The sequence below is a fragment of the Brassica napus genome, chromosome A8, assembly GCF_020379485.1.
Source record: "Brassica napus cultivar Da-Ae chromosome A8, Da-Ae, whole genome shotgun sequence".
Classification (NCBI taxonomy): Eukaryota; Viridiplantae; Streptophyta; class Magnoliopsida; order Brassicales; family Brassicaceae; genus Brassica; species Brassica napus.
The window spans coordinates 20972565-21000088 of record NC_063441.1 but is presented as its reverse complement, the minus strand read 5'-3'; the positions used below and the strand labels follow the sequence as shown (position 1 = coordinate 21000088).

At 37.6% G+C, this 27524-nt stretch overlaps 10 protein-coding genes and 2 non-coding genes across 14 annotated transcripts; 6 read left to right on the top strand and 6 right to left on the bottom strand.

The window, feature by feature from the left end:
• Window positions 1-619: 619 nt before the first annotated feature.
• On the bottom strand, window positions 620-1885 carry LOC106379912 (cytosolic sulfotransferase 1-like). The gene has a single exon (XM_013819758.3). The coding sequence runs from the start codon at window positions 1738-1740 to the stop codon at window positions 760-762; it is 981 nt and encodes a 326-aa protein (XP_013675212.2). The 5' UTR covers window positions 1741-1885; the 3' UTR covers window positions 620-759.
• A 1262-nt stretch (window positions 1886-3147) lies between these two features.
• LOC106378788 lies at window positions 3148-3699 on the top strand. Its single transcript, XM_013818865.1, has one exon. The coding sequence runs from the start codon at window positions 3148-3150 to the stop codon at window positions 3697-3699; it is 552 nt and encodes a 183-aa protein (XP_013674319.1).
• A 1508-nt stretch (window positions 3700-5207) lies between these two features.
• TRNAT-CGU lies at window positions 5208-5279 on the top strand. Its single transcript has one exon. It is a non-coding gene; the product is annotated as a tRNA-Thr (tRNA).
• Window positions 5280-5533: 254 nt separating this feature from the next.
• Window positions 5534-6530, bottom strand: LOC106379910 (PLASMODESMATA CALLOSE-BINDING PROTEIN 3). Its single transcript, XM_013819757.3, has 3 exons — window positions 6317-6530; window positions 5951-6193; window positions 5534-5881 (listed from the first exon to the last, which is right to left on the bottom strand). Exons 1-3 carry the CDS (start codon window positions 6366-6368, stop codon window positions 5658-5660), a joined length of 519 nt encoding a protein of 172 aa, XP_013675211.1. The 5' UTR covers window positions 6369-6530; the 3' UTR covers window positions 5534-5657.
• Window positions 6531-7391: 861 nt separating this feature from the next.
• On the top strand, window positions 7392-7464 carry TRNAA-UGC. The gene has a single exon. It is a non-coding gene; the product is annotated as a tRNA-Ala (tRNA).
• Window positions 7465-7553: 89 nt separating this feature from the next.
• On the bottom strand, window positions 7554-8967 carry LOC106382347 (protein KTI12 homolog). The gene is made up of 2 exons (XM_013822358.3): window positions 8800-8967; window positions 7554-8624 (listed from the first exon to the last, which is right to left on the bottom strand). The coding sequence occupies exon 2, from the start codon at window positions 8616-8618 to the stop codon at window positions 7716-7718; it is 903 nt and encodes a 300-aa protein (XP_013677812.2). The 5' UTR covers window positions 8619-8624; window positions 8800-8967; the 3' UTR covers window positions 7554-7715.
• Window positions 8968-9084: 117 nt separating this feature from the next.
• On the top strand, window positions 9085-11284 carry LOC106382346. 2 transcript variants are annotated; one of them, XM_013822357.3, is made up of 3 exons: window positions 9085-9261; window positions 9789-9949; window positions 10036-11284. In XM_013822357.3, the coding sequence occupies exons 2-3, from the start codon at window positions 9802-9804 to the stop codon at window positions 11121-11123; spliced, it is 1236 nt and encodes a 411-aa protein (XP_013677811.2). In that variant the 5' UTR covers window positions 9085-9261; window positions 9789-9801; the 3' UTR covers window positions 11124-11284. The 2 variants fall into 2 exon arrangements, with proteins under 2 accessions (XP_013677811.2, XP_013677810.2); XM_013822356.3 differs by having other exon boundaries at window positions 9101-9261; window positions 10033-11284.
• A 403-nt stretch (window positions 11285-11687) lies between these two features.
• LOC106382345 (probable inactive purple acid phosphatase 2) lies at window positions 11688-14517 on the bottom strand. Its single transcript, XM_013822355.3, has 2 exons — window positions 13660-14517; window positions 11688-13075 (listed from the first exon to the last, which is right to left on the bottom strand). Exons 1-2 carry the CDS (start codon window positions 14347-14349, stop codon window positions 12704-12706), a joined length of 1062 nt encoding a protein of 353 aa, XP_013677809.2. The 5' UTR covers window positions 14350-14517; the 3' UTR covers window positions 11688-12703.
• Window positions 11810-12658, bottom strand: LOC125576972 (probable inactive purple acid phosphatase 2). Its single transcript, XM_048737538.1, has one exon. It carries the CDS (start codon window positions 12656-12658, stop codon window positions 11810-11812), a length of 849 nt encoding a protein of 282 aa, XP_048593495.1.
• An 832-nt stretch (window positions 14518-15349) lies between the features above and the next one.
• LOC106382344 (remorin 1.4) lies at window positions 15350-17219 on the top strand. 2 transcript variants are annotated; one of them, XM_022690359.2, is made up of 7 exons: window positions 15350-15474; window positions 15595-15692; window positions 15798-15955; window positions 16037-16097; window positions 16219-16624; window positions 16707-16788; window positions 16880-17219. In XM_022690359.2, the coding sequence occupies exons 1-7, from the start codon at window positions 15449-15451 to the stop codon at window positions 17072-17074; spliced, it is 1026 nt and encodes a 341-aa protein (XP_022546080.2). In that variant the 5' UTR covers window positions 15350-15448; the 3' UTR covers window positions 17075-17219. The 2 variants fall into 2 exon arrangements, with proteins under 2 accessions (XP_022546080.2, XP_048594170.1); XM_048738213.1 differs by having other exon boundaries at window positions 15419-15474; window positions 16877-17219.
• A 993-nt stretch (window positions 17220-18212) lies between these two features.
• Window positions 18213-19229, top strand: LOC106382341 (nodulin-related protein 2). The gene has a single exon (XM_013822351.3). The coding sequence runs from the start codon at window positions 18575-18577 to the stop codon at window positions 19064-19066; it is 492 nt and encodes a 163-aa protein (XP_013677805.2). The 5' UTR covers window positions 18213-18574; the 3' UTR covers window positions 19067-19229.
• A 3979-nt stretch (window positions 19230-23208) lies between these two features.
• Window positions 23209-27235, bottom strand: LOC106382340. Its single transcript, XM_048738212.1, has 4 exons — window positions 26786-27235; window positions 26048-26226; window positions 25354-25969; window positions 23209-25282 (listed from the first exon to the last, which is right to left on the bottom strand). The coding sequence occupies exons 2-4, from the start codon at window positions 26222-26224 to the stop codon at window positions 23346-23348; spliced, it is 2730 nt and encodes a 909-aa protein (XP_048594169.1). The 5' UTR covers window positions 26225-26226; window positions 26786-27235; the 3' UTR covers window positions 23209-23345.
• Between the last annotated feature and the right edge of the window lie 289 nt (window positions 27236-27524).

Genomic DNA, 27524 nt, shown 5'->3' with positions numbered 1-27524 from the left:
GTTTGCATGTTGGGTCGTTTCTTGAGTAGTACACGTCAATTTCAAAAGAGAAAGACCCAAATTAGACTTTTCTTTTTTTGAACATTTCCAAATTGGACTTGTTGTGTTAGTTTTGCTACGTATGATTTAAAAAAAAAACTGAATTAGATATCAAGGATTGATATATTATAAAAATAATCAAGGATAATTTTAATTTAATAAAAATCTAATGAGCTGTTACTGTAGAGTGATGATATATGCATGAATCACGTTATCGCGATAGAGTTCAAGAAAGAAATAAAAAAGGTCGAATACACTGGGTTTAGTAAAAATTGGACTATAGAATCGGACATTCTTAAAGTGAACTGTTACTGATAGAGTGATAATGATGTGCATGAATCATTTCGCGATAGAGTTTATAGAAAAGGTTGAAGAAACCGTGCAATTTCGATCCTTGCGTTAGTTTTGCATATCGCTATTTTATAAAACTGCTATATATGTATAATGTATGGTTTACATAAATCTTCAGTTTTCGTATACGTTTACCATGCATACATGTATTGAATATTACGTAGAACGAGAGGAAAGAGGAAAGAGGAAAAGTGTCGAAGTAAAGTTGACATTCATAACCTCCAGAGAATGACTTAAAATTATTCTTTTATTTTATTATTATTAGTACATGTCCATTAAAGGAAATTAAAGCACAAATCACACACCAATCATGTATTCCCTTTATAGTTTTATTACTATTAATGGAAATAACAAATCTGCACACATCACTCAGTATTTCAAACCGGAGCCTTTGTATTTTTCCTCGACGATCATGTCGATTTTGTTATCCATCTCAGGAGTCAGATGATTCTTGGAGTCACCCACTTCTCCTTTGCGGAAAAAATTAGAGTAATGCACATTGTTCGAGGTTTTTCCTGTCTTGTTGATCTCCATACTGCTCAGACTACGCAGAGAACAAAGTTCCAAGATCTTGTCCACAGATCCGCCTTCTTCTTCTTCCTCAGTGAATGGACAACCCAAGAACTCTGCAAGTCTCTTGACCTGAGCAGCGGGCTCTGACTTCATTTCCTCGTACCTCATGAAGAGAACATGCTCGGGATCTTCCAAGCTACCTTTCCAATAGCTCAATACATTCTCCCAAAAGGGTCCAAAATAGACAACTCCACTGCATAATGACTCAAACGAAGACTCGAGAACGCTTTTGTTTAGTTCCTTTTGAAGATAAGCGCACCTGAAAAACCATTGCGATACCAACACATCCTTCACGTCCCTGCACACGTACACGATCTTGCAAGGAGAGTCCTTGAAGGGTACTTGAAGCGTATGTAACGGCATGTGAGTCGAAAACAGCCTCGGAGATGAGAACTTGGTCAGGTCAGGTGTTGAGCTATTGAGATACAGATTGGTCTCCAAGAAGGGTACTAGGCCATGAGGGTTATCTGATTGAAGAGGATGAGGAACATTAGAAGAATTGTTCTTCAATCTCTCAAGGAGAGCGACCGTGAGAGCTTTGAGCCAAGTGGTACCGGATTTAGGGAAAGAAGCGATGACTATGTCGGTTTCTTGAGGCTTGAAACCTTTCTGGAAATTCCGGACTCCTAGGAGAGTGTTGGGGTAGTACCAACATCCTTGGTAGTTGTAGAGCTTCCCTAGAAAATCTTTGGTCGAAGGAAGTGAAGAGATTAATGTCTTGGTTTCTTCGCTTAGGTTGTCTTCTCTCAAGTGGTCGGGGAGCTCCTTCTCATTCATTCTTCTTGTTGAGTTTTGTGGTTACAGAATTCTGTTTTTCTCCAAATGCAAAGATCAGAATTTATAGCTGGATGTTTTGGTAGGTAGGTGATCCACTGCCTATCTCCAAATGCAAATTAGATCACATTTTTTAGCTGGATGTCTTGGTATGTGAACCACTTCTTATTTAGCACTATATCTACAAAAGAACATGCCCACTTGTCTTGGTATGCGGACCACTGCCTATTTTGGCAGTTCCATTCGTGTAGAAACTCAAAACGAGTTCTCCTCAATTTAATACTAGTATTTTAATATTTTATCAGGTATGTGACTAAATTTTATATTTAAAAAATGGATGAACCAATAAAAACTAAAGTGTCTATAAATATCTGATAAGATTCTTGGAGGTTCCAGTTCTTGTCACTAACTTTTTATTTTCCTTTCATTATTTTATACATAGATACTGTCTAAAATCACTAGAGAGGTGCCACAAAAATTATCTCACAGATAAAATACAAATATCTTGTAAAAAATAAATTCGGAATTTAAATAAGATAAAATCAACCACTAATAAGAGAAGCACACATGAGTAGGTCTTCACATTCGGATATCGGGTTGGAAATTTCGGATATCATATCTGAAGAAATGAGAATTGATCGGGTAATTTAGATCGGTACTCGGCAGATCTGGATATTTTTGGATATATCCAAATGAACCAAAAAAATTGGTTATTGTTCGGATTAATATGTTTTTGTCCGATCATACCCGAAAATGTTAACATCTTATCTGAAATTACTATAAATCTGAAATACTTATAAAACAATAAAGGTAGATACAAAAATGAAAAATTCTCTAGGATAGATTTTTGTAGTTTATTTTCATAAAAACAGTCCTCAATAAAAAAAATGACCAAAATAAGTTTTATTAAAGAGTAAAAATGCATATTTACCCTAGAATTGACTAATCTAGATTTAGGGTTTAGAGTTAAAATGTGAGATTTTGAAGATAAGGTTTCAAATTTTAAAAAATAAAAATAACTATTTAAATTTTCAAAATAAAATGAGGTTATTTTGGTCATTTTCTTCCTTGAGAGTTATTTTTGAGACTAAAACTTAAAAATGCCTATTTGAGAAAATTACCCAACAAAAATTTCAAAACCGAATAAAATAAAGTTTAAACAACTCCAAACAAACAAGAAATCCAAATTAGGGAAATTTTTAGATCCCATATTTGAATTTATAAATCTATTTAAAAATGCATAAATCTAATTTAGTGATTTTGTTGTTCAAAAAAAAAATCTAATTTAGTGATTCATTTCCTTTTCTATGGGTCACAATGGGTTGAAAAAAAAACCCATTAAGTTTGTGATTAGAAAGCCGTATCTTTCCTTCATGATGGTATCTTTCCTTCCTGCATTGACTTCGGAAAATGGAGAATTCAGAGACTTCCGGTTGTAGTTCTTGGGAAAGTGTAGAGCCAGAGTATTTAGAGTTCATAGAAAAAGGTGGATGCATAGAACCATTGGTGGAATATGTTGATTGCAAGGGAGAAGCTGAGAAGAAGAATGAAGATGTCTTCCCTAAGTGTAAGGAAGCCAAAGATAGATTGAACAATTGTTTTATTGCTCATCGTGATTACCATCAACCGATTTTGGAGATCATGGAACCTGCTATAGAGCTGGTGGTGAACAAGATCGATGCCTTATTCCCACTGGTAGATACTGTTTCAACAGAATCGGCGGACCAACCAGAGGAAGGTGACGGCCCGCTTCACGTGTTCATGAATGGAGGAGCTTGCACAGAATCATACATGGCTTTGGAAGATTGCTTGGTGGAAGTTATGGAAACCAATGAAGATATCTGTAACTGTACCAAAGCCTTCACGATGCTGATGAAGTGTATGGATGCTCATTCTGATTACTATCAGCCTATTCTCGATGCTGTTTATGATGGTAAGACCACTACCGAACTCTTCTCATAAGCGCACTGAGGGGTGACTGTAAGAGGATTTAATTAGTTTGGTAAAAAAAAAATTTTAATGCTTTCTTTCTCTCTTGTTTCAGTGTTGATTCTGTTTTAGAGGATTTAGGTCATTTTTATGGTTTCTGTTTCTTGTTGTTTACACAACTATCAATATTGGATTTGGCCCTACATATTGCTTTTAGAGTTAACGTCTTAAAGATCTTCTCGTCGGTTCTTCAACAAAGTGACCCACCCGGCCACCAAGGATTTAAAACATGTTATTTTCTGTTTGTAAATATCATTGTCCAACCTTAACTATCAGTCTATCACCAAATCAAAAAAACTCTTACTTTTCACTAGATGAATTTGTTCTACGTACTCTTCTTCATCAAAAGATTAGTCAGTAATCAAAACTTCACCTTATCACTTTATACTAGTCTTTTGGGTTACTAGTTTATTGAATTTTGCCTTTTGCAGTGATTATTAAGATGACCATAACAAAAGCTTTAAACAAAGATAACATGTGAAAGATCTCAATCCCACTTGCTCTTCAGCTTTGAGGAAGGTCAGAAGATAAGTGAATTTCATGAATACAACTTTCTGTAAGTTATTTTGCCAAAAGTGTAATTGACGTGTGACCACTACAACAGTGGTCACACGTTGCAGAAAGTGGTTGTTGCAGGGAAATTATGAAGAACTATTTTTATGAAGAAAGTGGTTGTTGCAGGGAAATTATCAAACGCACAAGTTTGTTACCGCTAAATTGATCGCAGAGTTTATCTCTTAGAGAGCATTGACCCATTACTGAAAATTGAAGGTGTGTTCCTTTACCAAAATATTCTCTTAATAGTAGTTGGTACTTCACTACGTCCATTGTTGGTTGATCTTTTTGTTGAATAAATTTGTTTATCCATTTATTTCCCATCAGGGAGCGATACACCGAGCCAGAACGCTCCAAACGCTGCATGAACTCGGAGTACTTCGGAGCCCAATTGCTTATTACCAACAAGACCATTATGACGGGAAGAACGGGATCTCTTTGTAGAGTTTTTCTTGTCTTGCTGTAACACAAGCCTTAGGGCGCTCGTGATTTAGCCAAACTGAGTAGTCTCTGGCTCGAGAAGGTTCACGTTCCTGAACTATTCAGTAGCACTGTTCCGCTGAGAAACCTGGACAAGATGCATCTGATCCTATGTAAGATCAACACCGGCTTTGATCAGACGGCTTATACTAGGAACATCTTCCCAAGCTTGTCTGATCTCACAATCGGTCACTGTGATGATCATGTTAGACTACCATCGAAGCCAGCCGTAAAAAGCTTCAGCTTGGACTGGCTCGGCGAGTAGGCTCCTTTGATTCCTCAAACTCTTGATAACTTCTTGTATAAATCATTGCTCAGTGTGAAATCTCTCTCTCTCTCTATAAAATAAATTTTAGACAGTCTTAATCTTGAACAACAAGCTAAGTGTAAGTTGAAATAGCCTAATATCCAAATTCCAAATTTAAACACATACAAAAACGTTAATAGCCTCCGTAGCATAGTGGTATTGCGTTCGCTTCGTAAGCGAAAGGCCGCGAGTTCGATCCTCGCCGGGGGCTAATTTTGGCCAAAGTTTTTTTTATTTTCGACTTTTGGAATTTTGGTATACTTTACTACATTCATTGTTGTTTGGTATTTTCGTCGAATGAATAAGACATTTCTCTCCATTTCTTTGGTTTATGATTGATCAAGAAAAATCATTTTGCATACTAGTATTAAAATGATATATTTTACACAACCCACGAGTTGGTAAGGTTGCTGTTGACTATTCTTTACTAAAATTTGTTATGTTTTTCTTAACTCAAGGTTCCAATTAGACCAACCTTTACATATTTTATGAAAGAACAAAGAAAGAAACCACAACAAACAACTAAGCTTCTTTCTCCACCCAAAAGAGAATCAAAGACGAATCCATCTAAGTGGATGTCTTTGTCTCTCTACGCGTGGCTAAATCCCAGCCTTACATCAGAACCCCATAGAAACACTAGTGATGAGAAACAGTGTGTTAAAACATGGGAAATGACCAAACTGGAAGCACCATTTCCTTGAAAGCCTCCTGTTCCGGTTGGACCAAACGCAGGAGTAGTTCCGTTTGTTAGAGTTGTTCCCGTTGGTGATGTTGTTGATGCACTTGAAGGATATATGCAACCAGTAACCAAATCTGCACAAAAAAAATAAGGTCACAACTTTTCTCATCAAAGGTATTGACTTTTAGAGATGATTGACTTACTGGAAGGTGGGTTTTGATTGGTAGTGGCAGTTCCGGAGAAATTACAACTTCCAGAGACTTGAGATGCTTTCTGAAAGTAGCTGTTAACAGCCCAATCACAGTGGCTTTTGATGTTGTTTGGTTGGTAACAAGGACCGTTATCATGGATTGGATTGCAATCTGCTAAGCTTCCACATGCATAGTCTATTGCTGTTTGGAGCTCTTTCTCTCCTACCCCATCTTTGCAGAGACAGTAAATTGCACCTATAAAGAGAGCAAGAAGAATGAATATATGTTTTTAACCAATCTCAGGGCAAAGATTGAAAAGATCGTCATTCCTATACATAAAGCTTGATTTAAGGTAGTAGAAAAAAGAAGAACATTTACTTGAAGATTTGGTCAAGGCCAAGAGAAGCAAGAGACCTAGAAACACTCTCATGATGATGAAGCCTTAAGATCGTTCTTTAGGAGAAGCACAAAATAGTCTTTGACCGTCGACCAATAACCAGGCAGACACCAAAACTAAGATGATGGCTTTAGAGAGAAGATGCAGAGATTTTGGAAAATAAAAGGTGTTTAATATATATTATAGAAAAAACCTTGAAAACTGATTGGTTACAAAGTTCCAATTAGGAATCTTCTTCGTTTTTAACAAATTGTATAATCTTTTTAGAAAAAAGAAAGAAAAGTATATTTTGTTGAACTATAACGTACAATGGAAAAAGAAATTGACAAACTAGTATTACACATGGGAGGTAGGCAGGGCTCACTCGGGTCGTTTGCATGACGTTACTTTAGTATTATAAGTATTTAACGCTTTCTGTTTGATCTGTTATTCTTTGTATGTACGGTTGTGTTTGCCAGTTGAAGACCAAACAGAAGAGATTCACTGAATAGGACCAAAGGTTATAGTTTTCTCTTTTAACAGTATAGGTCATTTCTAGTGATACTTTTTTGAAACTTTATATATCTTCGTTTACTATTCAAAATAAATAATAAATTTTCATTCGAAACAAAATTTAAGAAATTTTTTAAGTGAGCAAAAGAAAAGAAAGTCAGAAGTCAACTTTTGTTTGATAGCTGAAGTAGCCACCGATGTTGAATGACAAAACAACGAATCATATGAATGCCACTCAAAATTAAAAATTTATGGAAAAAGGAATATAGTGTAGCTAGTTTTCAATTAGCCACTAGGCTTGTATTAGTCCTCATACACCACAAGTTAACTGATAAAACCACGTTCCTTAATAAGCAAATATAAGAATTCGTAAGTTATGATCAAACTTAAACTTGTTTTAATAGATCCTTTATATTAGTTATAACTTATAACGTGATTGCATATGTTGTCTATAAATATACAAGTCTAATCATGTAATCCATTTCTTTTGCCTGTATGCTAAGCATGCATATACTGACTGATATGCATTTTTATTAATATATAGTGGTTGTATTTTAGTCATCTGGGGATGTAGCTCAAATGGTAGAGCGCTCGCTTTGCATGCGAGAGGCACGGGGTTCGATACCCCGCATCTCCATTTTTTATCCTCGTTTTGACGTTCTTACAATCCAATTACGTTTTTATGCTTCTCTGATCAGCCAACTTTATCACTAAGCAAACATTACATTTACAAACAAAAACACTTTTACTTGTAAAATGATTATAAATGTTTGCATAAGAAGTACTACATCAATTTATCCCCAAAATCTCACTGAAGATCACAAAGTGTACACTTTACTTGTGCTGGACAAAACGATAAACCCAAACTGTAACCCCAATCTTCAATCGTTATTGCCCTCCAAACTCTCTGTTCAAGTAATCCACAAACCGCCTCTTGGCACTGTCTGCATCAGTTGGTAACGGTGGCCCGCTCAGACTCGCTTGACCCATCAATTTAACAAACGTTCTTCGAAGCCTCCTTAGCTCCGGTAGTCCAACCTGTCTGCAGATTTCAACTGGAGGTAGCTCATTGCCAAGAGTAACTCTACTTATAACCCCACCAAGCCCTTGCTGCTCCACAACCGCATTGATGACTTCTTGTGTCGCCCTATCCAACTCATAAAGAGAGTTCGCTTCAGAGAATCTAGCAGACTGAGTCGCTATACTCGGCTGAAGAACTCTCACATCCTGAGTTTTAGAATCAACAGTCTTGGTCAGATAAGTCACAGCCTCTAAAATCACAAGAGAGGATCTCTCAATCCCATCTCGATAAGGGTACAGCTCAAAAAGAGGCGAATCCCATCGGTTTCTCCTCTCAGGTCTCTCAAACCTTCTCACAAGATCTTCAAACACACCATCATCATACGAAGCCTCCCCTCTATCACTCCTCTCCTTATTCCACTCCCTGCAACGAGCTTCATCCACATCACAGTAGACAACACAGTACCTAATCCCAGCGGCGCGCGCAATACACCACAGCTCATATCTATAACCTTTGATGCTATTTAATGAATCTACAATAACAATGTCTCCCCTCGAAACTGATCTATCAACATCAGACCTGAGCTTTCCTCTCAAGTTTTTCTCCGCAGGCATGTTGGCATAGTTTTGGTTGCGGTCTAGATGAAACGAAGCCTCGTCTATGATTCTAACACTCTGCTTCGTATCAGATTCTTTCAGTGATTCAGATAAAGTTACTGCAGCTATTGATTTGCCACCGCAAGGTTGCCCACAAATCACAACTAACGCCATTGGTTTCTACAAAAGTGAAACCACACAGGAAAAATTTAAAGCATCAAACTTTCAGTAACTAGCTCAACAAGTAACATCATAGATCAATGATTCATGAAGAATCAAGCAAAGAGAGCATCATCAGAGCAGAATTTGCACTTGAAAATAGGCTTTCAATGAATCAAAATGAAGATAAGCTTACACAGATCACGAGGAACTGTAGAGATCGGGAAGCTGGAGAGACGCGGAGAAGGAATCTACTCGGCGTCGTCGAGAGGTTGAAGAAGGGTAATCTGATTTGGGGATTTAGGGTTTATTATAACCGGTTCAATTTGTTTGGTCCGGTTTGTTCTATACCAATCTGGCAATCAGTGTTGTCGACATAAGTTCGGTTTAGGAAGATAGATACGAAGGATATTCCAACGCAAGTTGCTGCTAGGCACGTGCTGATATACCGCGAGGATAGTATTGTAATTTCGAGTCATTCAATGATTTTTAATAAGTGACAGCTCATTCGATGTTGTCTCGGTATCCGAATTTAATCCGGGTTTCAAAATCGGGCACGATTATTCAATCCTAGCCGCATTCGAAAATTCCCCCAATTTTTTTTCTTCGATTCGTGTTCAGATCTACTCCTTCTTCCACATCGATCTTCAAATCAATTGTAATTTTCGTTTTCCTCTTGATTTTCTCTTTCGATTGATACCTGTTTTGATATCATCCATTTATTTTTGTCAAATTTAGGTTTTGAGCTAGATCTAGATCTTTGAGCAACAGATCTGATCAAATTTTTTGTTTAGATGTTGAATTACTTCGATAATCTTATCGGATATGTTCTTAATTCTAGTTTTCCCCCAGAAAAAAATCGGATTTGGATTCTCGTTGACTTTTGATGTTCTAGGGTTCGTCAGATCTGGAAATTAATAGAGGGCTTTTGTCTGTGTTTTCGGTAATTAACCGATTCTTTGAGTTTTGATTCTTGATTTGGTGATTTAAGCTGTTAATTGAAAAATTTAGGGTTAGGTCTTTCTAATTTGGGGATTTTTTTAATTCACTCATATTTTTAATTTACTTTGCCACTTAGGTAATAACTGTATTCATAGTTGTTTGTCACTTGTTAGTGTGTGTCTGTGGATGACGTAGATAACTTTCAGACCAAGTAACTAAATGGCTTTTGTTTTTATTTTACAGGTTGTAAAAAAATATGGGTTTTAAGCGAACTTTTGAAGCTGAGGATGTGCAACAGCTTAACGTGAAGCATGAAAGGCATATTAGTTATGCCAATAAGCTGGCCAAACTAGATGAAGGAGTTCCATATCGTGCTTCTTTGGAGAAGCCAGGTGTTGCCATAGGTAAAATAATAACATGAGTCTCTTGCTGAGGGGTTAACATGATAAACACAAGCATCTTGCTTATTTGTTGTGTGTTGTTTTAGCAGGAGACGACGATCCGAGTGATCTCTATGGGTTTAAATGTGAGGCTAACGTTGAGACTGATGCACCTCTCTCTTGGATGACATCCGGTTTTGAGGAGGATTCTCAGTCTGGTGGGACGACTCAGTCTACACTTTCTGATGAGTCTCCGGAGTCAGATTGTCTCTGGAGACCATTTTGCCTTGAAGACGATGTTGAGTGGTGTCAAAGCTCTCCTAGAAAAGCAGTTCCTATCGGGTCGGATTACCAGGCTGATATCCCTGAATGTGTCAAGGATGAAGTACGTGATCACAATGAAGAAGAAGTGATGATGGGGAAGTGCGTTATTCCAATGCCTGACTGTGAAACTGACGAAATTGGTAAAGGGAGAAAGGATTGCATCTGCATGGATAAAGGGTCCATCAGATGCGTGCAGCAGCATATAATGGAAAACAGAGAAGGTTTGTTTGAAACTATTGGAGATGAAAGAGGTCTTAACTTAGGTCTGGGTGAAATGGGGGAGGAAGTTGCTGGTAAGCTTACTGAAGACGAGGAGGATCTATTCCACGAGGTTGTTTACTCCAACCCTGTTTCACTAGACCGTGATTTCTGGAAACAACTAAAGTCTGCGTTTCCTTCACGAACCATGAAGGAGATTGTGAGCTATTACTTCAATGTCTTCATCCTGCGAAGACGAGCTGTCCAGAATCGTTCTAGAAGCCTGGACATTGATAGCGATGATGACGAGTGGCAAGTTGAGTATGACAACACGTTTCATGGTCCTGAAACTCCTGGAAAGAGCCTCTCAAGAGTTCAAGAAGAAGAAGAGGTGAATGCTGAAGAAGATTCATGCATGTCCTACGACTTCAAGTCCAGTAATGCAATCTCTTCTCGTTGTCCAGTTAGAAAGAGAGAAGAATCCTCCAACGTTGGGAATTACTGGCGCCACTGCAATGATCTTGTGGAGGATCATCCGTATTCTTTTGATCCTTGTGATTCGATACTACCAGATCAATTTTGGAGTAAGAACATTGATCTTCTTCCAACGTCGAACATCATCGACGAGATCTTTGGTCAAGACCCATGGGAGGATGATTTCTTTATGGGAAAGTAGATGAAGAAAGTCTGCAATCTTCTTCATTTGTTACTCTGCTCTAGTTTTGAATCTTGTGTATGTAAATGCATTTATTCAACCTTTGTAAATTAGAATTAGATTTTCTTGTTTGAAGAAAAAATCTTCAAAAACTGTTTAATAAACTAACTTTTTCATCTGTAGTACAGATTTTCATATACTAAACATTGCAGTAATCAATTTCTCTAGATGTTTGGTAAGAAAAACGCAGAGCAATAACCTGAGTCTCTCTTGAGACCTTTAAAAGCAGTGTGTGTTGGCTATTACATAGACTCGAACAGAGGATGTGATGTTGTGGCTGATTACCCGTCTTTCTCCCTTCCTCAGACCAATGCTTTCAACGGTACACAAAAAAAGAGAGTCTCTGTCACAGGTTTCTATTTTTGGTAACCATTTTCATTTTCCTTTTTCTGGATACTTCTTAATCTGAATCTTTTCTCTTTGGATATCATAATAAGTTTGTGTTTTTCCTTCACCAAGTTCTTAAAAAAACTTGATCAATAGTCTTGTCTTGTCTCATTGTCTCATTGTTCTCAAATCTCGAGGGAACAGCAAAGTTCCAAATGCGTACATATATACTCGTTTAGTGTACAAAAACTTTTGGTTCTTACCGTCGGAATACAATACTATACAAACATGTTCCCCTAAGTAGATTCACTTCTTCAGTCTTAAGTCTCCTCGTTCTTGACTGGGATCCAACGGTTATCAGGTGTAGATCCTTTCTTTCCCTTGGTAAAAAACCCAACAATGAACCCTAAAAGCACACCCATAACCATCAAGCCTGCTCCTTTGACATACCAAGAGACATTAGACTCAGCTTTTCCCACAAGTGTTGCAGATGCAGGAACGGTCTTAACAGTATCGTCTTTGCTCCCACTGATTACTTCTCCAGATGCCAACATCTCAACCGTATCATGAACTTCTCCATCATGGTTACCCACAAACGAAACAGTGAGCTTCTCTTTGTTCGCAACCAAACGTGTGTACCCAAACTCACCCGTCCTGTACATCGACTGTTCAGGCTGAGGGAATATAGGAAGACCTGGATGGTTCGGTCTCGGCTCCCAAATCGGTTGCCAATCTTGACCAGCCATACCGATCACAAGATGAACCGGACTTCCTCTCCACAGCTTCCCGCAAGTGTTGTTCCTCATCGGACAAAACCTTTCGTATCTATGAACATGTCCCCACAGAGCAAGCGTCACGTCGTTCTCCACAAGCAACGGTTCCAAATGCTCGACCATCTTTTGCCTAATCATCGCATCTCTAACCTCGTTGCTCGTAGTGTACATCGGCCTGTGCCCTTGCACAACAACGAACGGCGTCTTCTCCCTGTTCACAGACTCTAGATCACGCTTTACAAACTCGTACTGTCTCCCTCCTCTAAGAAAATTCGTCTCAGTGGAGATATAAACGAAATGAACCGAACCCACGTCGTAAGAGTAGTAAAGATTCCTCGTCGGAGGAGCTTTCGTCCCAGTAGGCTCTGATGAGTTTCCAGGCATGTTGAACCTCATACTATACGGCACACTGCACTCTCCACCACCGTCGTTTCCGTAAGTCTAAGCTGCCCAATCAGGCTTCCAAGGCTGAGCAGGAAAATCATACTCGTGGTTACCAATACAAACATGGTAAGGAACTCTCGAGGCAATAGGCTCGATCTGAGCGAAGAACTCATCCCACACCCACGAGTAGCCACGAGCGTAGCTTATATCTCCAATGTGCGAAACGAGAGCAGGTTTGTCACCGAGAGCTTCGATGTCGCGTAGGATCCACTTCAGTGTGGAGATACTCTCGTCTTGCGTGCGGATAAAGGTCGTGTAAGGTGTAGCGCAACCCATGTCTCCAAACATGAAAGCTATGGTTTCTTCAGAGTAGACATCTCGAGCAATGAAGCTATGGATCTCACTCCATCCCTTTGAATCACTCCCAACCTGATACAAAAAAAGACATAATCAATGTTCAAACAATCACTAGACCTGCTTAGTAGAGGAATAGCAGACTAAGCTGATTATTAGGAGCAATGTAATCATTAACAAATTATTGATTTATTACTTTATATTTTATATTTATGTTAGATATTTTAATTTTTAGGTTTAATGACAAAATTATTTTGATGAAATATAAAAATTAAATATACAAAAATATATCTATACTATTATTGGCTTTAAACTAACAATGTTGATTGATTTAAGAGATTTATACTTATTTAAACCAATTTAGATTATTTAACCATTTAGAACTGTTTAAACCGATTTAAATAAACATAAATCAGATTTATTTTTTTCTATATTTTATATTTCTGTTAAATTTCATAGGTTTTAGATTTAATTATAATTTTTTTTTGATGAATTATAAAAAACTAGATAATATGTGGATTTAAACTAACATTATTGTTTGATTTTTAAGAGATTTAAACCAATTTATATTGATTTAAACCAATTTAAATTGTTTTAACTGTTTTAACTGATTTGAATAAAAATCCCATTTAAAAAAAAATTGGATATAAGTGATTTACCTGATAGTAATACTTAACGCCACCGTTCAAATTCTTCATAACGGCATCGAAAATCCAACCGGGATCTCTCCAGCCAATAGTGGTATTAGCCGGAGCATTACACATATGCTCTCTCTCGTACCTAACCCCCCGCGCCGGCGCGGAGTTTCCCAACCTCTCCTTCCTTTCTCCGTACCTCACAAACCTCTCTTCACCGTCCCCAGCTACGAACGTAACTCTCATCCCGTTAACTCCATCCTCGAACGCCAAATGAATCTGCTCCGGCTTCCCGACGCCGGATCCGAAACTCACCTCCTCCGATTCCGCCAAGAGGTGTTTAGTTCCCGGTAACGGATTCTGATCGTGATCCAGGTGCTTTGGATCGATCTCGGACTGCGTCCATCGGAAGATACGGAACGAGTAGTTCGATCGGAGGTTGGTGAGAGGGAGGGAGATCGAGCCGGAGCCGGATCGCCACGTGGAGGAAGCGTTGAGGAGTTTGTAGCCGATGAAGTGGTCGTGAGGAGAGGTCGGAGGGGAGTAGATGCCTAGCCAGTCGAGATCGGAGGGGGACTCGACGCCGGACCATTTGATGACGACGGAATCGCCGGATCGGTTTAGAGTTTTTGGGGAGATGGAAACGGTTGCTTTGGCGTTAGCTGAGGATACGAAGAGGAGGAGGAGGAGGAGGAAAGCTAAATTGACGACCATTGCGATAGATGCGACGACGGAGGAGGAGGAAGTGAAATGATTACAACACAGTGGTTCAATACGACGGCTTTTTATCGTTTTCCGTTAGTTGGATTTTGTTTTAAAAATTTAAGCTTTTTTTTTTTAATTTATGACGTATCACCCTCCGTAGAGATGGACTCTTGAACCTCTCTAAGCTTACGTAGGGCTCTCCGTTTGACATGTTTCTGATGTTAGTTCTCATGTTCTTTAATTAAGTTGGAAGAAACATTGCCCCACCTCAGGGTATGATTTGTTTTAAAGGAATTGGATTATGAGGGATCTGCACAACAACAAATTGACTGGACCCTATTCCTCCACAAATTGGGCGGCTTAAGACACTGTGATGTTCTTCACACACACACACACTCTGTACTTGTTAATATACACCAAGACTAGCTTGCAAGAGCATGATTAATGGGAAAGACCCATTTGGGGTTCTTAGAGCATGATTTGAGTTTTTTATATTTCTTATTTATGAGACGTTTATTAATGTTTCTTGGTTAAAAGCTAAGGGACATATCTTATATTACACTAAGAAACTCACCTTAAGAACTTGCATTGATCTTGAAAGACCCATGTGCTGTCTTGCATCCTTAGAGGATGTATATCACCCATGTTAATAGTTATAATTAATTTGGTTGGTTGATGTATGTTGCAATGCAGGTACATAGACAGACATGAAGGCGATCGGTGTGCACATTTAGGTCCTCAATTTTTATTGCTTGTTTGTGCATATAACAACTCTCTTTCATATACAAATCATTGTTGTCTGGTTCTTAGGAATCAAGATCCAGCCAGATTGTCGTTGATGTGTTTTACTTCATGCAAATGATTCCTTATCCATGTATGAAAATTAAGGTTTTTCTTTTCTTTTCACTGTCCATTTGAGAAAGCAAAGAACCAAAAAGGCAAAGAGGGAAAAGAAAGAGAAAAAGTGTTCTTTACTTAACCTACACACTTTTATGATCCAAATCTGTAACTTGCATGCAAAGTAATAACCTGAAAAAAAACCTTCAAAACCCCTCCAACACATCTAAAACAGTCCCTCTCAAGTTCTCCCACCATATGTTACATTGAAATGGATAGCTTGATCAAGCAAACAAGGTAAATAACTAAACACCACAATTCATCTCTTCTATTCAAGCACAATACATATAGATAGACATATATGATGTGCAAGTTTGATATATTAATTTATGTATAAGTTTGATATGTCTATCTCAGGAGGAGGCATCCAGCTGCCCGGGTAAAAACTGGTGAGGTTGATAGCTCCACTAGAGAGAAGGAATTGCCACCAAGGAAGTCTGTTTCATTCAAAGGAGGTGCCACAAACTTCTACTATGTTGTTCTTGATATCCCTATCATTATAAGATGCTTGATTAATTTTTTACCTTATATGGTTTATATCATATTACGTGTTCTGGTAGATAAGAAGAAGGCCTCAAACTGGTTAGAGAAGCAGTTCTCGAGACAACTGAGCGACCAAAGTTATGACTCGATCACTGACATGGACTATGCAGCTGCAGTTGCGGCCACTGCTTATGCCATAACCACTTTGAAAGAAACTTCGCTAGAGAGTTATCATGTAAGGGTTCTTAAGAAAGAGAAAATTAAAAGACATTCTTATCTTTTGAGAAAGATGTATTTATAAATTTAAACTTTTCAGAGTGGCCGAGAAGATGCGTTTCCTATAGAGGAACCGAGAAGCTTATCAAGAAGATTCTCAGGTGACGTTTAAGAACAACTCAAGATTGGATATTACTGTTTACTGCATGTTTTTTTTTTTGAAAGTTAATTATTTACTGCATGTTACAAATCAACTTTGCATTTTTTGTTACGTTGAGACAGGACAACTTTCATTTAGAGAACCAGAACTAAATGATAACAAACTTCCCACGCCAAAGTCTCCGGTGCGAAAGTCATCGTCTGTCAAAAAGACTCCTACATTCTCCATGGACTTGAAAGGAGATCGTACCAGACAAAGTGAAGATTCAGGGGAGACACATGAAAGACTAAAGAAACCTGCTTCGGTTGTATCTGAACCGCCAGCTCCAATGCAGTTACAGCCACCGGTTAGGACACGGTCAGAACGTCGTGCTCCACCACCACCACCTCCTCCTCCTCATCTAACACCTTCGCCTCTGCAGCTTCCACCTAGAGAAACTAAAAGGCCAAGTTCTGGGGGTACAAGTCGAGAACATGATTCTACAGCTGATGCTTGGGAAAAAGCTGAACTAGCTAAGATCAAAGCAAGGTAAGTCTCAAACAATACACAAAAAAATAACTTATACATATGTGTTGTTATTACACTTAACATATGTATTACACATGCTCAGGTACGAGAAGTTAAACAGAAAGATCGATTTATGGGAAGCCAAGAAGAGGGACAAAGCTAGAAGGAAGCTGGACAAATCTGAGGTTTATAATGTTATTTGACTTTGTTCAGTCTAATCTCATGATAGTCTGAAAATGTGTTTTATCTAACCATAGTTGGTACATGAAACAGCAGAGCGAACAAGAACAGAGGAAAAAGAGAGGATTGCAGAGATTTAGAGAAGACATGGAATACATCGAACATATTGCTGCCGGAGCCAGAGCTCAGGCAGAGAAACAAAGGCAGAACGAAGAGTTGAAGGTGAAGGAGAGAGCCGGTATTGTACGTAAAACCGGTAAAATTCCTGGAAAAGCATGTTCTTGTTTCTGAGACTGAAACAAAGGATCTCATATACTTGTAGCTTTATATATTAATGTGTATGTGTGTGTGAGAGATAAATGATATGGCTTATCAAAAGAGATTTATGCACCATGTAAACAACGAAATGCAACATCATTCCTTGCAAAATCTTACACATGATACTCTCTAAACAAACAAATGGACTTTGGACCTTTTTGCCAAACTATACAAAAATTGTTGGCTGACTCATCCCATACTCAGTCACGAGTAACCACGATCATGACTTTATATTTCCAAATTAATGTGTGAAACGAGAGCTGTCTTGTCACCAATGTCACGGATGATCCACTTAATGGAGTACTTCAATGTAGCTGAAATGTCGTGTAAGGTGTAGCGCAACTCATAATCTCCACACATGAAAGCTATGGTTAATTTCTTCTTAAAACTCAAACCAAAATGGACGTCTTGCCAAAACATTTATATAAGATTGCATTTAAAGTTAATTACTATTCTTCCAAACATAATAACTAATGTAAACCTTGGGACACTAATGTATTTATTGTTGGCTCAGTAAATTTTGCCTGGTAGACCCGTATCATGCTAAGATTGAAAGGCTATACTTGAGTACGTGGGGTGCTCTTTTTTTTTTTTTTTTTTCATATTTAAGAAAACTTGTCATTTACTCTACCTACAAAAGAAAGTGATTGTATTTATCATCCACCCAACCTTCTGCCGACACGACTGACTTCACCATTCAATGGAAAACCAATAATTTCATAGACCCGACTGCCTTCACCCTTCAATGGAAAACAGTAATGCTATTATTATGGGGCTCAGTGAGAAATGTTTATTAGACCCGTATGGAACTGAGTTTGAAAAGCCTACGTGGTGCTCTTTTTGTATTTATTAATTAAAAAAACTTGTATTTTACTCTACCGACAAAAGAAAGTGATTGCACTATTTATCATCCACCGAACCTTCAGCCTACACGAATTGCCTTTAATGGAAATCAATAATGATAATTATGTGATAACTCGTATTCGAGCTTGAAACAATGCATTGAACACCACATAAGAAATATCTATGTGTGTGATCCACAAGCGAACATCACATTCAGTCATGAATATAATAATAACTGATCACTAAATTTCCTTTCGGCCACGACAGACAACCCACATCAACTAACTTTACCAAGTGTAATATGTCTTCTCATCAAAGTCTAAAACTATACTTTTGTAACATACAACAATATTATTAAGAATAGGAGTACTAAACTTGATAACTGATTAGAGTTTTTTTTATTCCTCTGATATTTTGTAGTTTAAATACAAAAGAGTTAGGTCTACAATGTTATATATAACTTTGTTTATTTCTCATAATTAATAGAGGATCCATTTATTAAATTTGAAAAAGAATATCCTTGTAGTGGACAAATATCCTGTCTATATATACACACACCACTATCTCCTAGTTCTTACATCCAACACACACAAGATCATATTCAGAAGACAAAAAAAAAGGCAACAAAAGATGAACTTCCTCTCCGATCAGGTCAAGAAATTCTCCGACTCCAAACCGGAGGAGCCAGACCACAACAAGCCCGTCGAAGGAACCGAAGCAGCCAACAGACCAGCTTCTTCCTCCGAGCTCATGGCTAGTGCCAAGGTTGTAGCCGAAGCTGCTCAAGCCGCGGCTCGTAACGAATCAGACAAACTCGACAAGGCTAAAGTCGCTGGAGCCAGCGCTGATATCTTGGATGCTGCCCAAAAATACGGAAAGCTCGATGAAAAGAGCGGCGCTGGTCAGTACCTCGAGAAGGCCGAGAAGTATCTAAGCGATTTCGAATCCTCACATTCTTCCGGCGGCGCCGGTACTCCTCCTCCGGCTGCCGGTGCTCCTCCTCCGGCTGCCGGTGCTCCTCCTCCGGTAAGTCAGGCTGAACCGGAAGCTAAGAAAGCCGAAGAGGAGTCTGGTGGTGGGTTGGGAGGTTATGCCAAGATTGCTCAAGGATTCATGAAGTGATTGATCTTTTACTGTATCGTTAATTAATAAAATTAAATAAGTACGTACGTTAGTGATTATGTTGTATCGTTTAGTATGTGGGAGATATAACTAAGTACGTTAGTAATTATGTTGTATGGGGAGCGAATGTTCGGTTTCAATCTATCTTTATTTGTTGTGATTATGCTCAACGTTTTGGTGTCTATAAAACAAATTAGGGAGCAAAAATGATTAGTGAAATTACAAATTAAATAGAGAAATAGTCCACAGAAATAGTCCATTTATCTCTAGGGATTGCTTCTTCTTTCTTTCTCAGGTGTTGTTTTAGTTTGTTTTTCATTCCGCTACTTGTTTTCTTTGTAACTTCTTTCAAAAAAGAAAATTTGGTATAAATTTTAACATTTACACCAAAAACAAAAAAAAAAATTAAATAGAGAAATATCCGAGGAACTCGTCAAAATATATATGTATATATATTTTCTTAAAAATCATCAAAATATTATTAATTAAAAAAATCTGCTATTTTATTTATTTAGTGATTAGAGTATGTAAAGTAATTTAGTGTTTTCACGGATTCATAAATACCAATTTAGGGAGTTTTTTTAGTGATATATTTGTGACAAGAAGTAAAAAATCCTGGTTATGAAATTTATCCCATTAATTTTCTCCCATTGACGCTATAATTCTCATTTTTATTTACATGGCCAATATTTAAGTGAACCGAACCAATTTAATTTTTTTTTGTCTATAAACCCAATTAAAAACGAATAAACACAACTAATCAAAATCAAAGCTCACAGCAAAATATCTTCATGATATATCACCAAGCGAAAATAAAATAAAATTCCTTGATGAAAATATTTATCACCAACAGTCTGATATTAAATCTTTCTACCTCTCAATACGACTATACGATAACATTTTTGAAAAGAATGAGACAGTAATGATAATCTATGGCAATCAAATACAATTATTCCCAACCATCACGTGACACCCGCGTGTGATGATGAACGTTGGTTACACCATTAATTATTACGTGCTCCATCAAATTGGTTTAGCACGTAGAATCGAGATTCAGCAAAAACACAGATCACAAAACACAAAGTAATTAAAAACACATATTTTTTATATCAGAAATCATTTACACAATTTTTTTACAAACTTGCTTGATTCATAACACACCGAACTTGTTTGACTCAATACATATTGATCAAGTTTACCAATTTACTCAACCAAAAAACCTCAAAACCTTTTATATTTTTCTCTGAGAATTATAGCGTCAAAAGTTTTAACCCCAAATCGTAGATAAAAACCAAGATATATATTAAATAATCTTTTAGCATCACAAAATCTTCCAATTTGTAAAAATATTTCTTTAATATTTATTTTGTCAACCAAACATATAAAAATATTATAGTGTATTAATGTTTTTTTTTCTGAATATCACACAACATTCTCCATATGTAACACTGTTACACATTATTCTATATGTGCAACACATGTACACGAACCAAAATTTCAGCACAACATCAATCTATCAAGTTTCAATTTCTTGAGCTTACATAATAGACATGTATGTAGTTGAGTTTGAAAGGCCTACGTGAGTACGTGGTGCTCTTCTTTGTTTTTTCTTAGTTTAAAAAAACTTGTAATTTACTCTACCAACCAAAAGAAGGGATTGTATTTAACTTCCACCGACCCTTCTACCGGCACGACTGCCTTTACCCTTCAATGGATCATTTATGTGATGTCTCGTATCCAAACATGTAACAATGCATTCAACACCACACAAGAGATATCAAGTATATGTGATTGACAAGCAAACATCACATTCAGTCATAAATATAGTAATGACCGATCACTAAATTTTCTTTCGGCCACGACAAACAACCAACATCAACTGATCTCTAAATTTTCTTTCGGCCACGACAAACAACCCATATCAACTTTAGCAATTGTTTTTTCAAGAAAAAACTTTAGCAAGTGTATTATGCGCCTTCTCATTAACTTACAAAAAGTATACTTTTGTAACATACAAAAATATAATTACGACCAGGAGTATTAAACTAACATACAAAAATATAATTACGACCAGGAGTATTAAACTAAATAAATGATTAGAGTTTTTGTAGATTCAATAGAAAAGATTTACGTTTACAACTTTTTAGTGCTACTTATAACGTTACTTAAAAAAATAGAAAACAAATTTACAGTCTGTTTATTTCTCATAATAAGTTGAGGACCCCGCCATTTAATTTTAAAAAGAATAGCATTGTAGTTGTAGTAGAACTGTGGAAATATATCCATTTTCTGTCTATATATACACATCCATCTCCTAGCTATTACATCCAACACAAAAATCATATTTTCAGAATACAAAAAAAAAAACGCGAAAGATGAACTTCCTATCCGATCAGGTAAAGAAATTCTCTGACTCCAAGCCTGAGGAGCCAGACAACACCAAGCCCGTCGAAGGAACCGAAACAGCCAACAGACCAGCTTCACCCTCCGAGCTCATGGCCAGTGCCAAGGTTGTAGCCGAAGCTGCTCAAGCCGCGGCTCGTAACGAGTCAGACAAACTTGACAAGGCTAAAGTCGCCGGAGCCAGCGCTGATATCTTAGATGCCGCCCAGGAATACGGAAGGTTCGATAAAAGCGACGCTGGTCTATTAAGGGATATGTATATCCCACATTGGAAAATCAATGGGACATTAAGTAATATATAAAGGGTTAGGGCCAATCCACTAATTGCCAATTGGTTTTGAGTTGGAAGCCCATAATAAACCCGAATCTAACATGGTATCAGAGCCCAGATCCTAATAAGTTAAACCCCTAATTAATATTAACCCTACCCGACCGGGTATATAGGTCGTAATTGACTCGCTCGACCGAGTATAACTGTCTTAAAAAGGTTCCGAGATTTCTGGCCGATAAGAGCCATCATCTCGAGGAGGGGTATTAAGGGATATGTATATCCCACATTGGAAAATCAATGGGACATTAAGTAATATATAAAGGGTTAGGGCCAATCCACTAATTGCCAATTGGTTTTGAGTTGGAAGCCCATAATAAACCCGATTCTAACATGGTATCAGAGCCCAGGTTCTAATAAGTTAAACCCCTAATTAATATTAACCCTACCCGACCGGGTATATAGGTCGTAATTGACTCGCTCGACCGAGTATAACTGTCTTAAAGTTCCGAGATTTCTGGCCGATAAGAGCCATCATCTCGAGGAGGAGTATTAAGGGATATGTATCCCACATTGGAAAATCAATGGGACATTAAGTAATATATAAAAGGTTAGGGTCAATCCACTAATTGCCAATTGGTTTTGAGTTGGAAGCCCATAATAAACCCGAATCTAATTCGAAAAGGCCGAGAAGTATCTAAAAGATTTCGAGTCCTCCGGCGCCGTCGTTACTCCTTACACCCCGGATATCGGTGCTCCTCCGCCAAGTGCTTCACGCTGAAGAGGAGTCTGGTGGTTGGTTGGGGATGTTATGCTAAGATGGCTCAAGGATTCATGAAGTGTGGTTATTGATCTTTATAAATTGTTATTATATATTGTGGTAATAAATTTAAATAAGTTACGTACATTTAGTATGGGGATATAAAACTAAATAACAAAGTACGTAAGTAATCATGTTGTATCGTTTACTATGGGAAGCGGATGTGTTCTATCTTTGTCATTGTTGTGTCCTTAATCTATCTATATTTGTTGTGATTATGCTAAATGTTTTGGTGTTTATAAACCAAATTAGGGGAGTCAGAATGATTAGTGAAACTACAAATTAAATACGCGAATGTCGATTAATTACTTGAGCAGAAGAACCAAAATAGCTCCATGAATTCTGTTTACATCGATGATCGAACATACATTATTATGCGAACATGAACCCTTTTTTTTTGTATAAACCCAATTATAATGAAATAAATCAACCAATCTAAATTAGTTTCCGAAAATCGTTAGGCGGTAATTACATGTTTTATGAGAAATTATTAATTATTCATGTGTTTAGACCAATTTTTCGAATACCTAGATAAATTTATTTTTTAAAATTACTACGTTTAGATCTAATTTGCCACTTTAGCAAACATTTTAGAACAATGCTAAAAAATAAATATTTTCATGAATATAATGACATCACGAGGCGAAAACAAATTTAAAAAATTCCACTGGTGAAAATATCTATCACAAACAGTCTGATATATTATCTTTCTCCATCTCTATACCATAACATTTTTGAAAAAGAATCAGACAGTAAAATGATAAATCTATGGTATCACAAATACAATTTTATTCCCAACCATCACGTGACATCCGCGTGTGATGATGAACGTTGGTTGTTACACTTGTAGTAGTTACAGTTGATGAAGAAGGACATCTTTGTCTCCTCGGCCTTCTTGTCATTTTACCCCAACCTCCAAAGCTCCCATCCTCAATCTCACCATTGTTATTGCCCACATGTTGTTGAACCGAGGTGGGACAAGGAGGAGCCTGAACCGGGTAATAAACCACCGGTTCAGGGTTTGTTATAACCCGTCTTGGTCTTCCTCTTGCACCGGTTTTCTTCCTCGTTAAACCCGTTGGAGTCCATGAGCTTCCCGTCGCTGCTCTCATGAACCCATCAAACAACTGAATGTCTTCCGTTACTTCGTGTTTGGAGAGAGATAAGAGTCCGGGGAGGATGTCTCTTTGGAAGTCTCTTCTCTGTTTGCCTTTTCTAGCGTTTCCTCTTCTTGGTCTTTGGCTGGTGACCAACGCGGTTTCCTCTAGTTTGATGTCTTCAGGGACTAGTGGCGTAGGCGTGTACTCTTCTTCTGTGATCTCAGGTAGCTGCAGAGTCATTGACTCGAAGTAGTCTATCTCTTCTATAGAACGCGCTTGGTTCCTTGAGAGAGAAGTGAGTTTTTGGTCAAGATTCTCTTTGTGTGTGTCTACTGTCTCTGCAAACCAGTGAAGGATGACTGTTTCTGGAGCTTCTGATGAAGCAACAACTTCTGATGAGATGGCAACTATTGTCTCTGCTGCTGTTTTCTCAAACTCTGGCGGTTTCTCAATAGTTTTTGGTGTCTCTTCTGATGGTTTTTCTCCATCTTCTTCAGCATCAGACTCAGGAACAGTTTCCAAATCTATCAGAGGTCTCTTTGAACTCAGTTTTGAACTGGTAGGAGGAGCAGACCAGCTTTCATCTTCCTCTTCTTCACTAACCGACATGTTTAAATCAAACTGACACTTACTACTAACAGAAACCTTTGTCTCTGTCTGTTGCTCCGTTTGCTGATCCTCATCAGAAAGTGGTTCACAGGGTTCGTTGATGTCTAGCATTATCCTAACTTTATCTCTTTCTGCGTTGGATTCGTTTCTACAAGCAGTTCCAGCTTTGATCTTCTCCTCAGTCTTTGGTTTACTGGAACAAGAACCAGACTTTAACCTCTCTAGCCACATAAGATTCCCTCCCTCCTCTTTGATGTTGGAAGGTTTCAAAGGACTCGGAACAGCATCATTACTATTCAGATTCCATCTCCCATCAGCAACCTCAGAGATACAAGCAGGCTTGGGTTTTACAAGCCATGGTAAAGTAGCCACATGTTCGTTTCTGACTTCAACAACAGAAGTGTTTGAAAGTGTCACATTCAAGTTCAAATCTCTCACAGACTTCACCTCAGAGCCATTCAAATCCAAGAGGCTGTGATCACTTCTTCCTCCGTTAGGATAATTATAGCCAGTCCCAGTACCTTTTGACTTCAATGAAGAAGAACACTCATTGTAAAACATGCTGTGGTTTGACCGAGTAGTACTCCCAGACCCTGAGTTATATCTAGGATTGCTATCAAACTGTAATCTATCTCCGAGACCCCCTAGCTTCTGAGCATTTGTGTCAGACATGTTAAGAACCGGGTATCTCTCAACTCTCTGAGGGAAGCCAAAGCTAGGATTCTGCCAAGAAGAATGCAGACGGTTCCACTGGACAGCAGAATCTGGAGTAGGATTATATGGATACAAGTGGCGTTGCGGTTGTTGATGAGAAGCAAAACTACTTGATTCATGGTTGACTTCATGACCAGTGTTAGTAGTATCAGTATCAGCTTCAAGGTCAATAAACGTCTTTCCTCTCCACAAGTCTGCCTTGCTTGGAGGAGGACCACCAGCATTAGCTAAACCCACTACTCTTTGTGGCTTGCCCGGTTGAAGAAATGGAGTAGCAGACTTATGTGTGCCACTGTAATGATCTGCAGATACAAAAACTTAGAAACAAAGAATAAAAATTCAAATAAGTTACAACTTAGTGGATTCATCTTACCGATTCTTAAAGGCTGATGTTGTGGCCAAACTTTCGGTTTACCATTCTCATTTGGATGCAGAGAGATAACAGGAACATGCTCCCTTACACTGCCTGAGTTCAGAACTTTTCCGTAGTCACGAACATGGCTTTGGAAATTGCCATAAGCAACTTCATTTGTTTCTTGAGCGTTAAGTGGTTCATTCAAATCAGCCAAGCCATTGGTTCTACTACTCGAACCAAACCCAACTCTCAAACTATCTCCATTAGGAAGTTGTCTATGATCTTTCAACTCTACAACGTCTTCATTGTCATCAATGTACTCATCAGCCGGAAGACAAAGATCTATCATCTTTCTCCTGATTTTCGTCGGTCTAATCTCCAAAGCTTCAACATTTTGTGAGCTACCTCCTTTCATGGGGGAATGGCCATTATCCTCCACTACAGACATGGATGGTCTATCGTAAACCGAGTTTGCCAAAGGGAAACTAGGCGTTTTCCATTTACGGACGTCATCATTAGTAGCTTGAGATGAGCATGATGCCTCGACTGGAAACAATTCTTTATTGAACTGTTTCCTTTTCAGCTCATCCATCATATCCTTTTGTATCCCGTATACCCGGTGAAGTTCCAAAACCTAAGTTAAAGATGAGAATGAGCAAACATATAATCAACCAAGAGGTGAACTCACAAAGAAAAGTACTAACAAACTAACCTGTGACTTAAAAACAGCTTCGTGTTGGAGCATTGTCCTTCTCACCACATCTTTGTAGGATTGATCATTATTGAGGAATGGCAATCTACTACAACCGTTGGAATCGTTGTTGAGATCTCTCATAGAGTGATGATATCTTCCAGGTAATAAGCTTTCAGAATGCACCTTTGTTCCCATTCCTTCTCTCACACACACACAAAAAAAACACAAACTTTAGCCTTGGACAAGAGAGAGATGAACAATTCTGATTCAAAACACATTAACATTGTCCCTAATTCATAAATCAACACAACAATCATTTAAGCACTCCGTAAAAAAAAAGAAACTTTATAACTCAATTAGCTTAATCTGGTTCCATCACCAAATCCTAAATCAACACAACAAGCATAAAAACCAAAACTTTATCAACTAAATGAGCTCAATTTAGTTCCACCACCATAATAAACCCATTTCTGAATTAGCTTCTTCTTAACAGTTTGCTCAGAAGTCAAAACACATATAAGCAATTGTAAAGTGAGAGTTTTGATACACTCTATGTATATGTATATAAGGGTTTTGATGAGTTCTAACGCAGAATCTAAACTTAGATTACAAAGAATCTGCAAACGATTGAACCAAATTGACTGAAGAAATGTATTAATCTTAGTGAAAATTTAGCAGATTTAAAATATAACAAAATTGAAAATCTATCAAATTAAAAAAAATCAAATTATCAGAAAGAAAGGTGAGGTTTTTTACCTCAAAGACACATCCTTTTATCGCCAACTCGCATCGATGCTTCTTTCTTCAGAAGACCCAAAAATAATGAGGATTTTACTTGTAAAATAATAAACTTAAAAAAAAAAAAAAAATCTATGAATCAAAGAGTAAAATAAAGAAGAAATAAAAGTATTATAGAGAGAAAAAATTAGATCGTCATCTTCTTCGATCTACTGACTGGGCCACTGTCTCTCTCTCTCTCTCTCACCAAAAAGAATGAAAAAAAAATCTCCTTAATTATTTTTCTTTCTTCTTCTTGTTCGTCTGCTTCTTTTGGGAGCGATAAGGAGGAGGTTTGTTTATAGAGAGAAAAGGAAAGATCCGAAAATTACATAAACAAACGACTCAAAACACAACAACAGTGACATTAAATTTATTTTGTCAACATCCGGTCTTCTCTCCCCCCTTCCCTTTTTTATTCTATTCTCTGCTTTTTTTTTTCCTTCACCTTTTTTAGTTTTTCTTTTTTCTTTTTTGGTTCAGCTAAATGTAATTTATCTCATTTTAATATATTTTAAAGAGAATAAGAAGCTGAATACTTTGACTCGTTAAACTCTTTCTCTTGTTTTAGTAATAAATCGAATTTTAAAATATATGCTTATAAATTCCTCCATGTATATAATATTGGTTTGTTTAGATTATATTTTATTTAATTATTTTAGCTGATATATTGTTTTCTTTTTGGAAAAAAAAACATTGAAAATGTGAAACGAGTAAC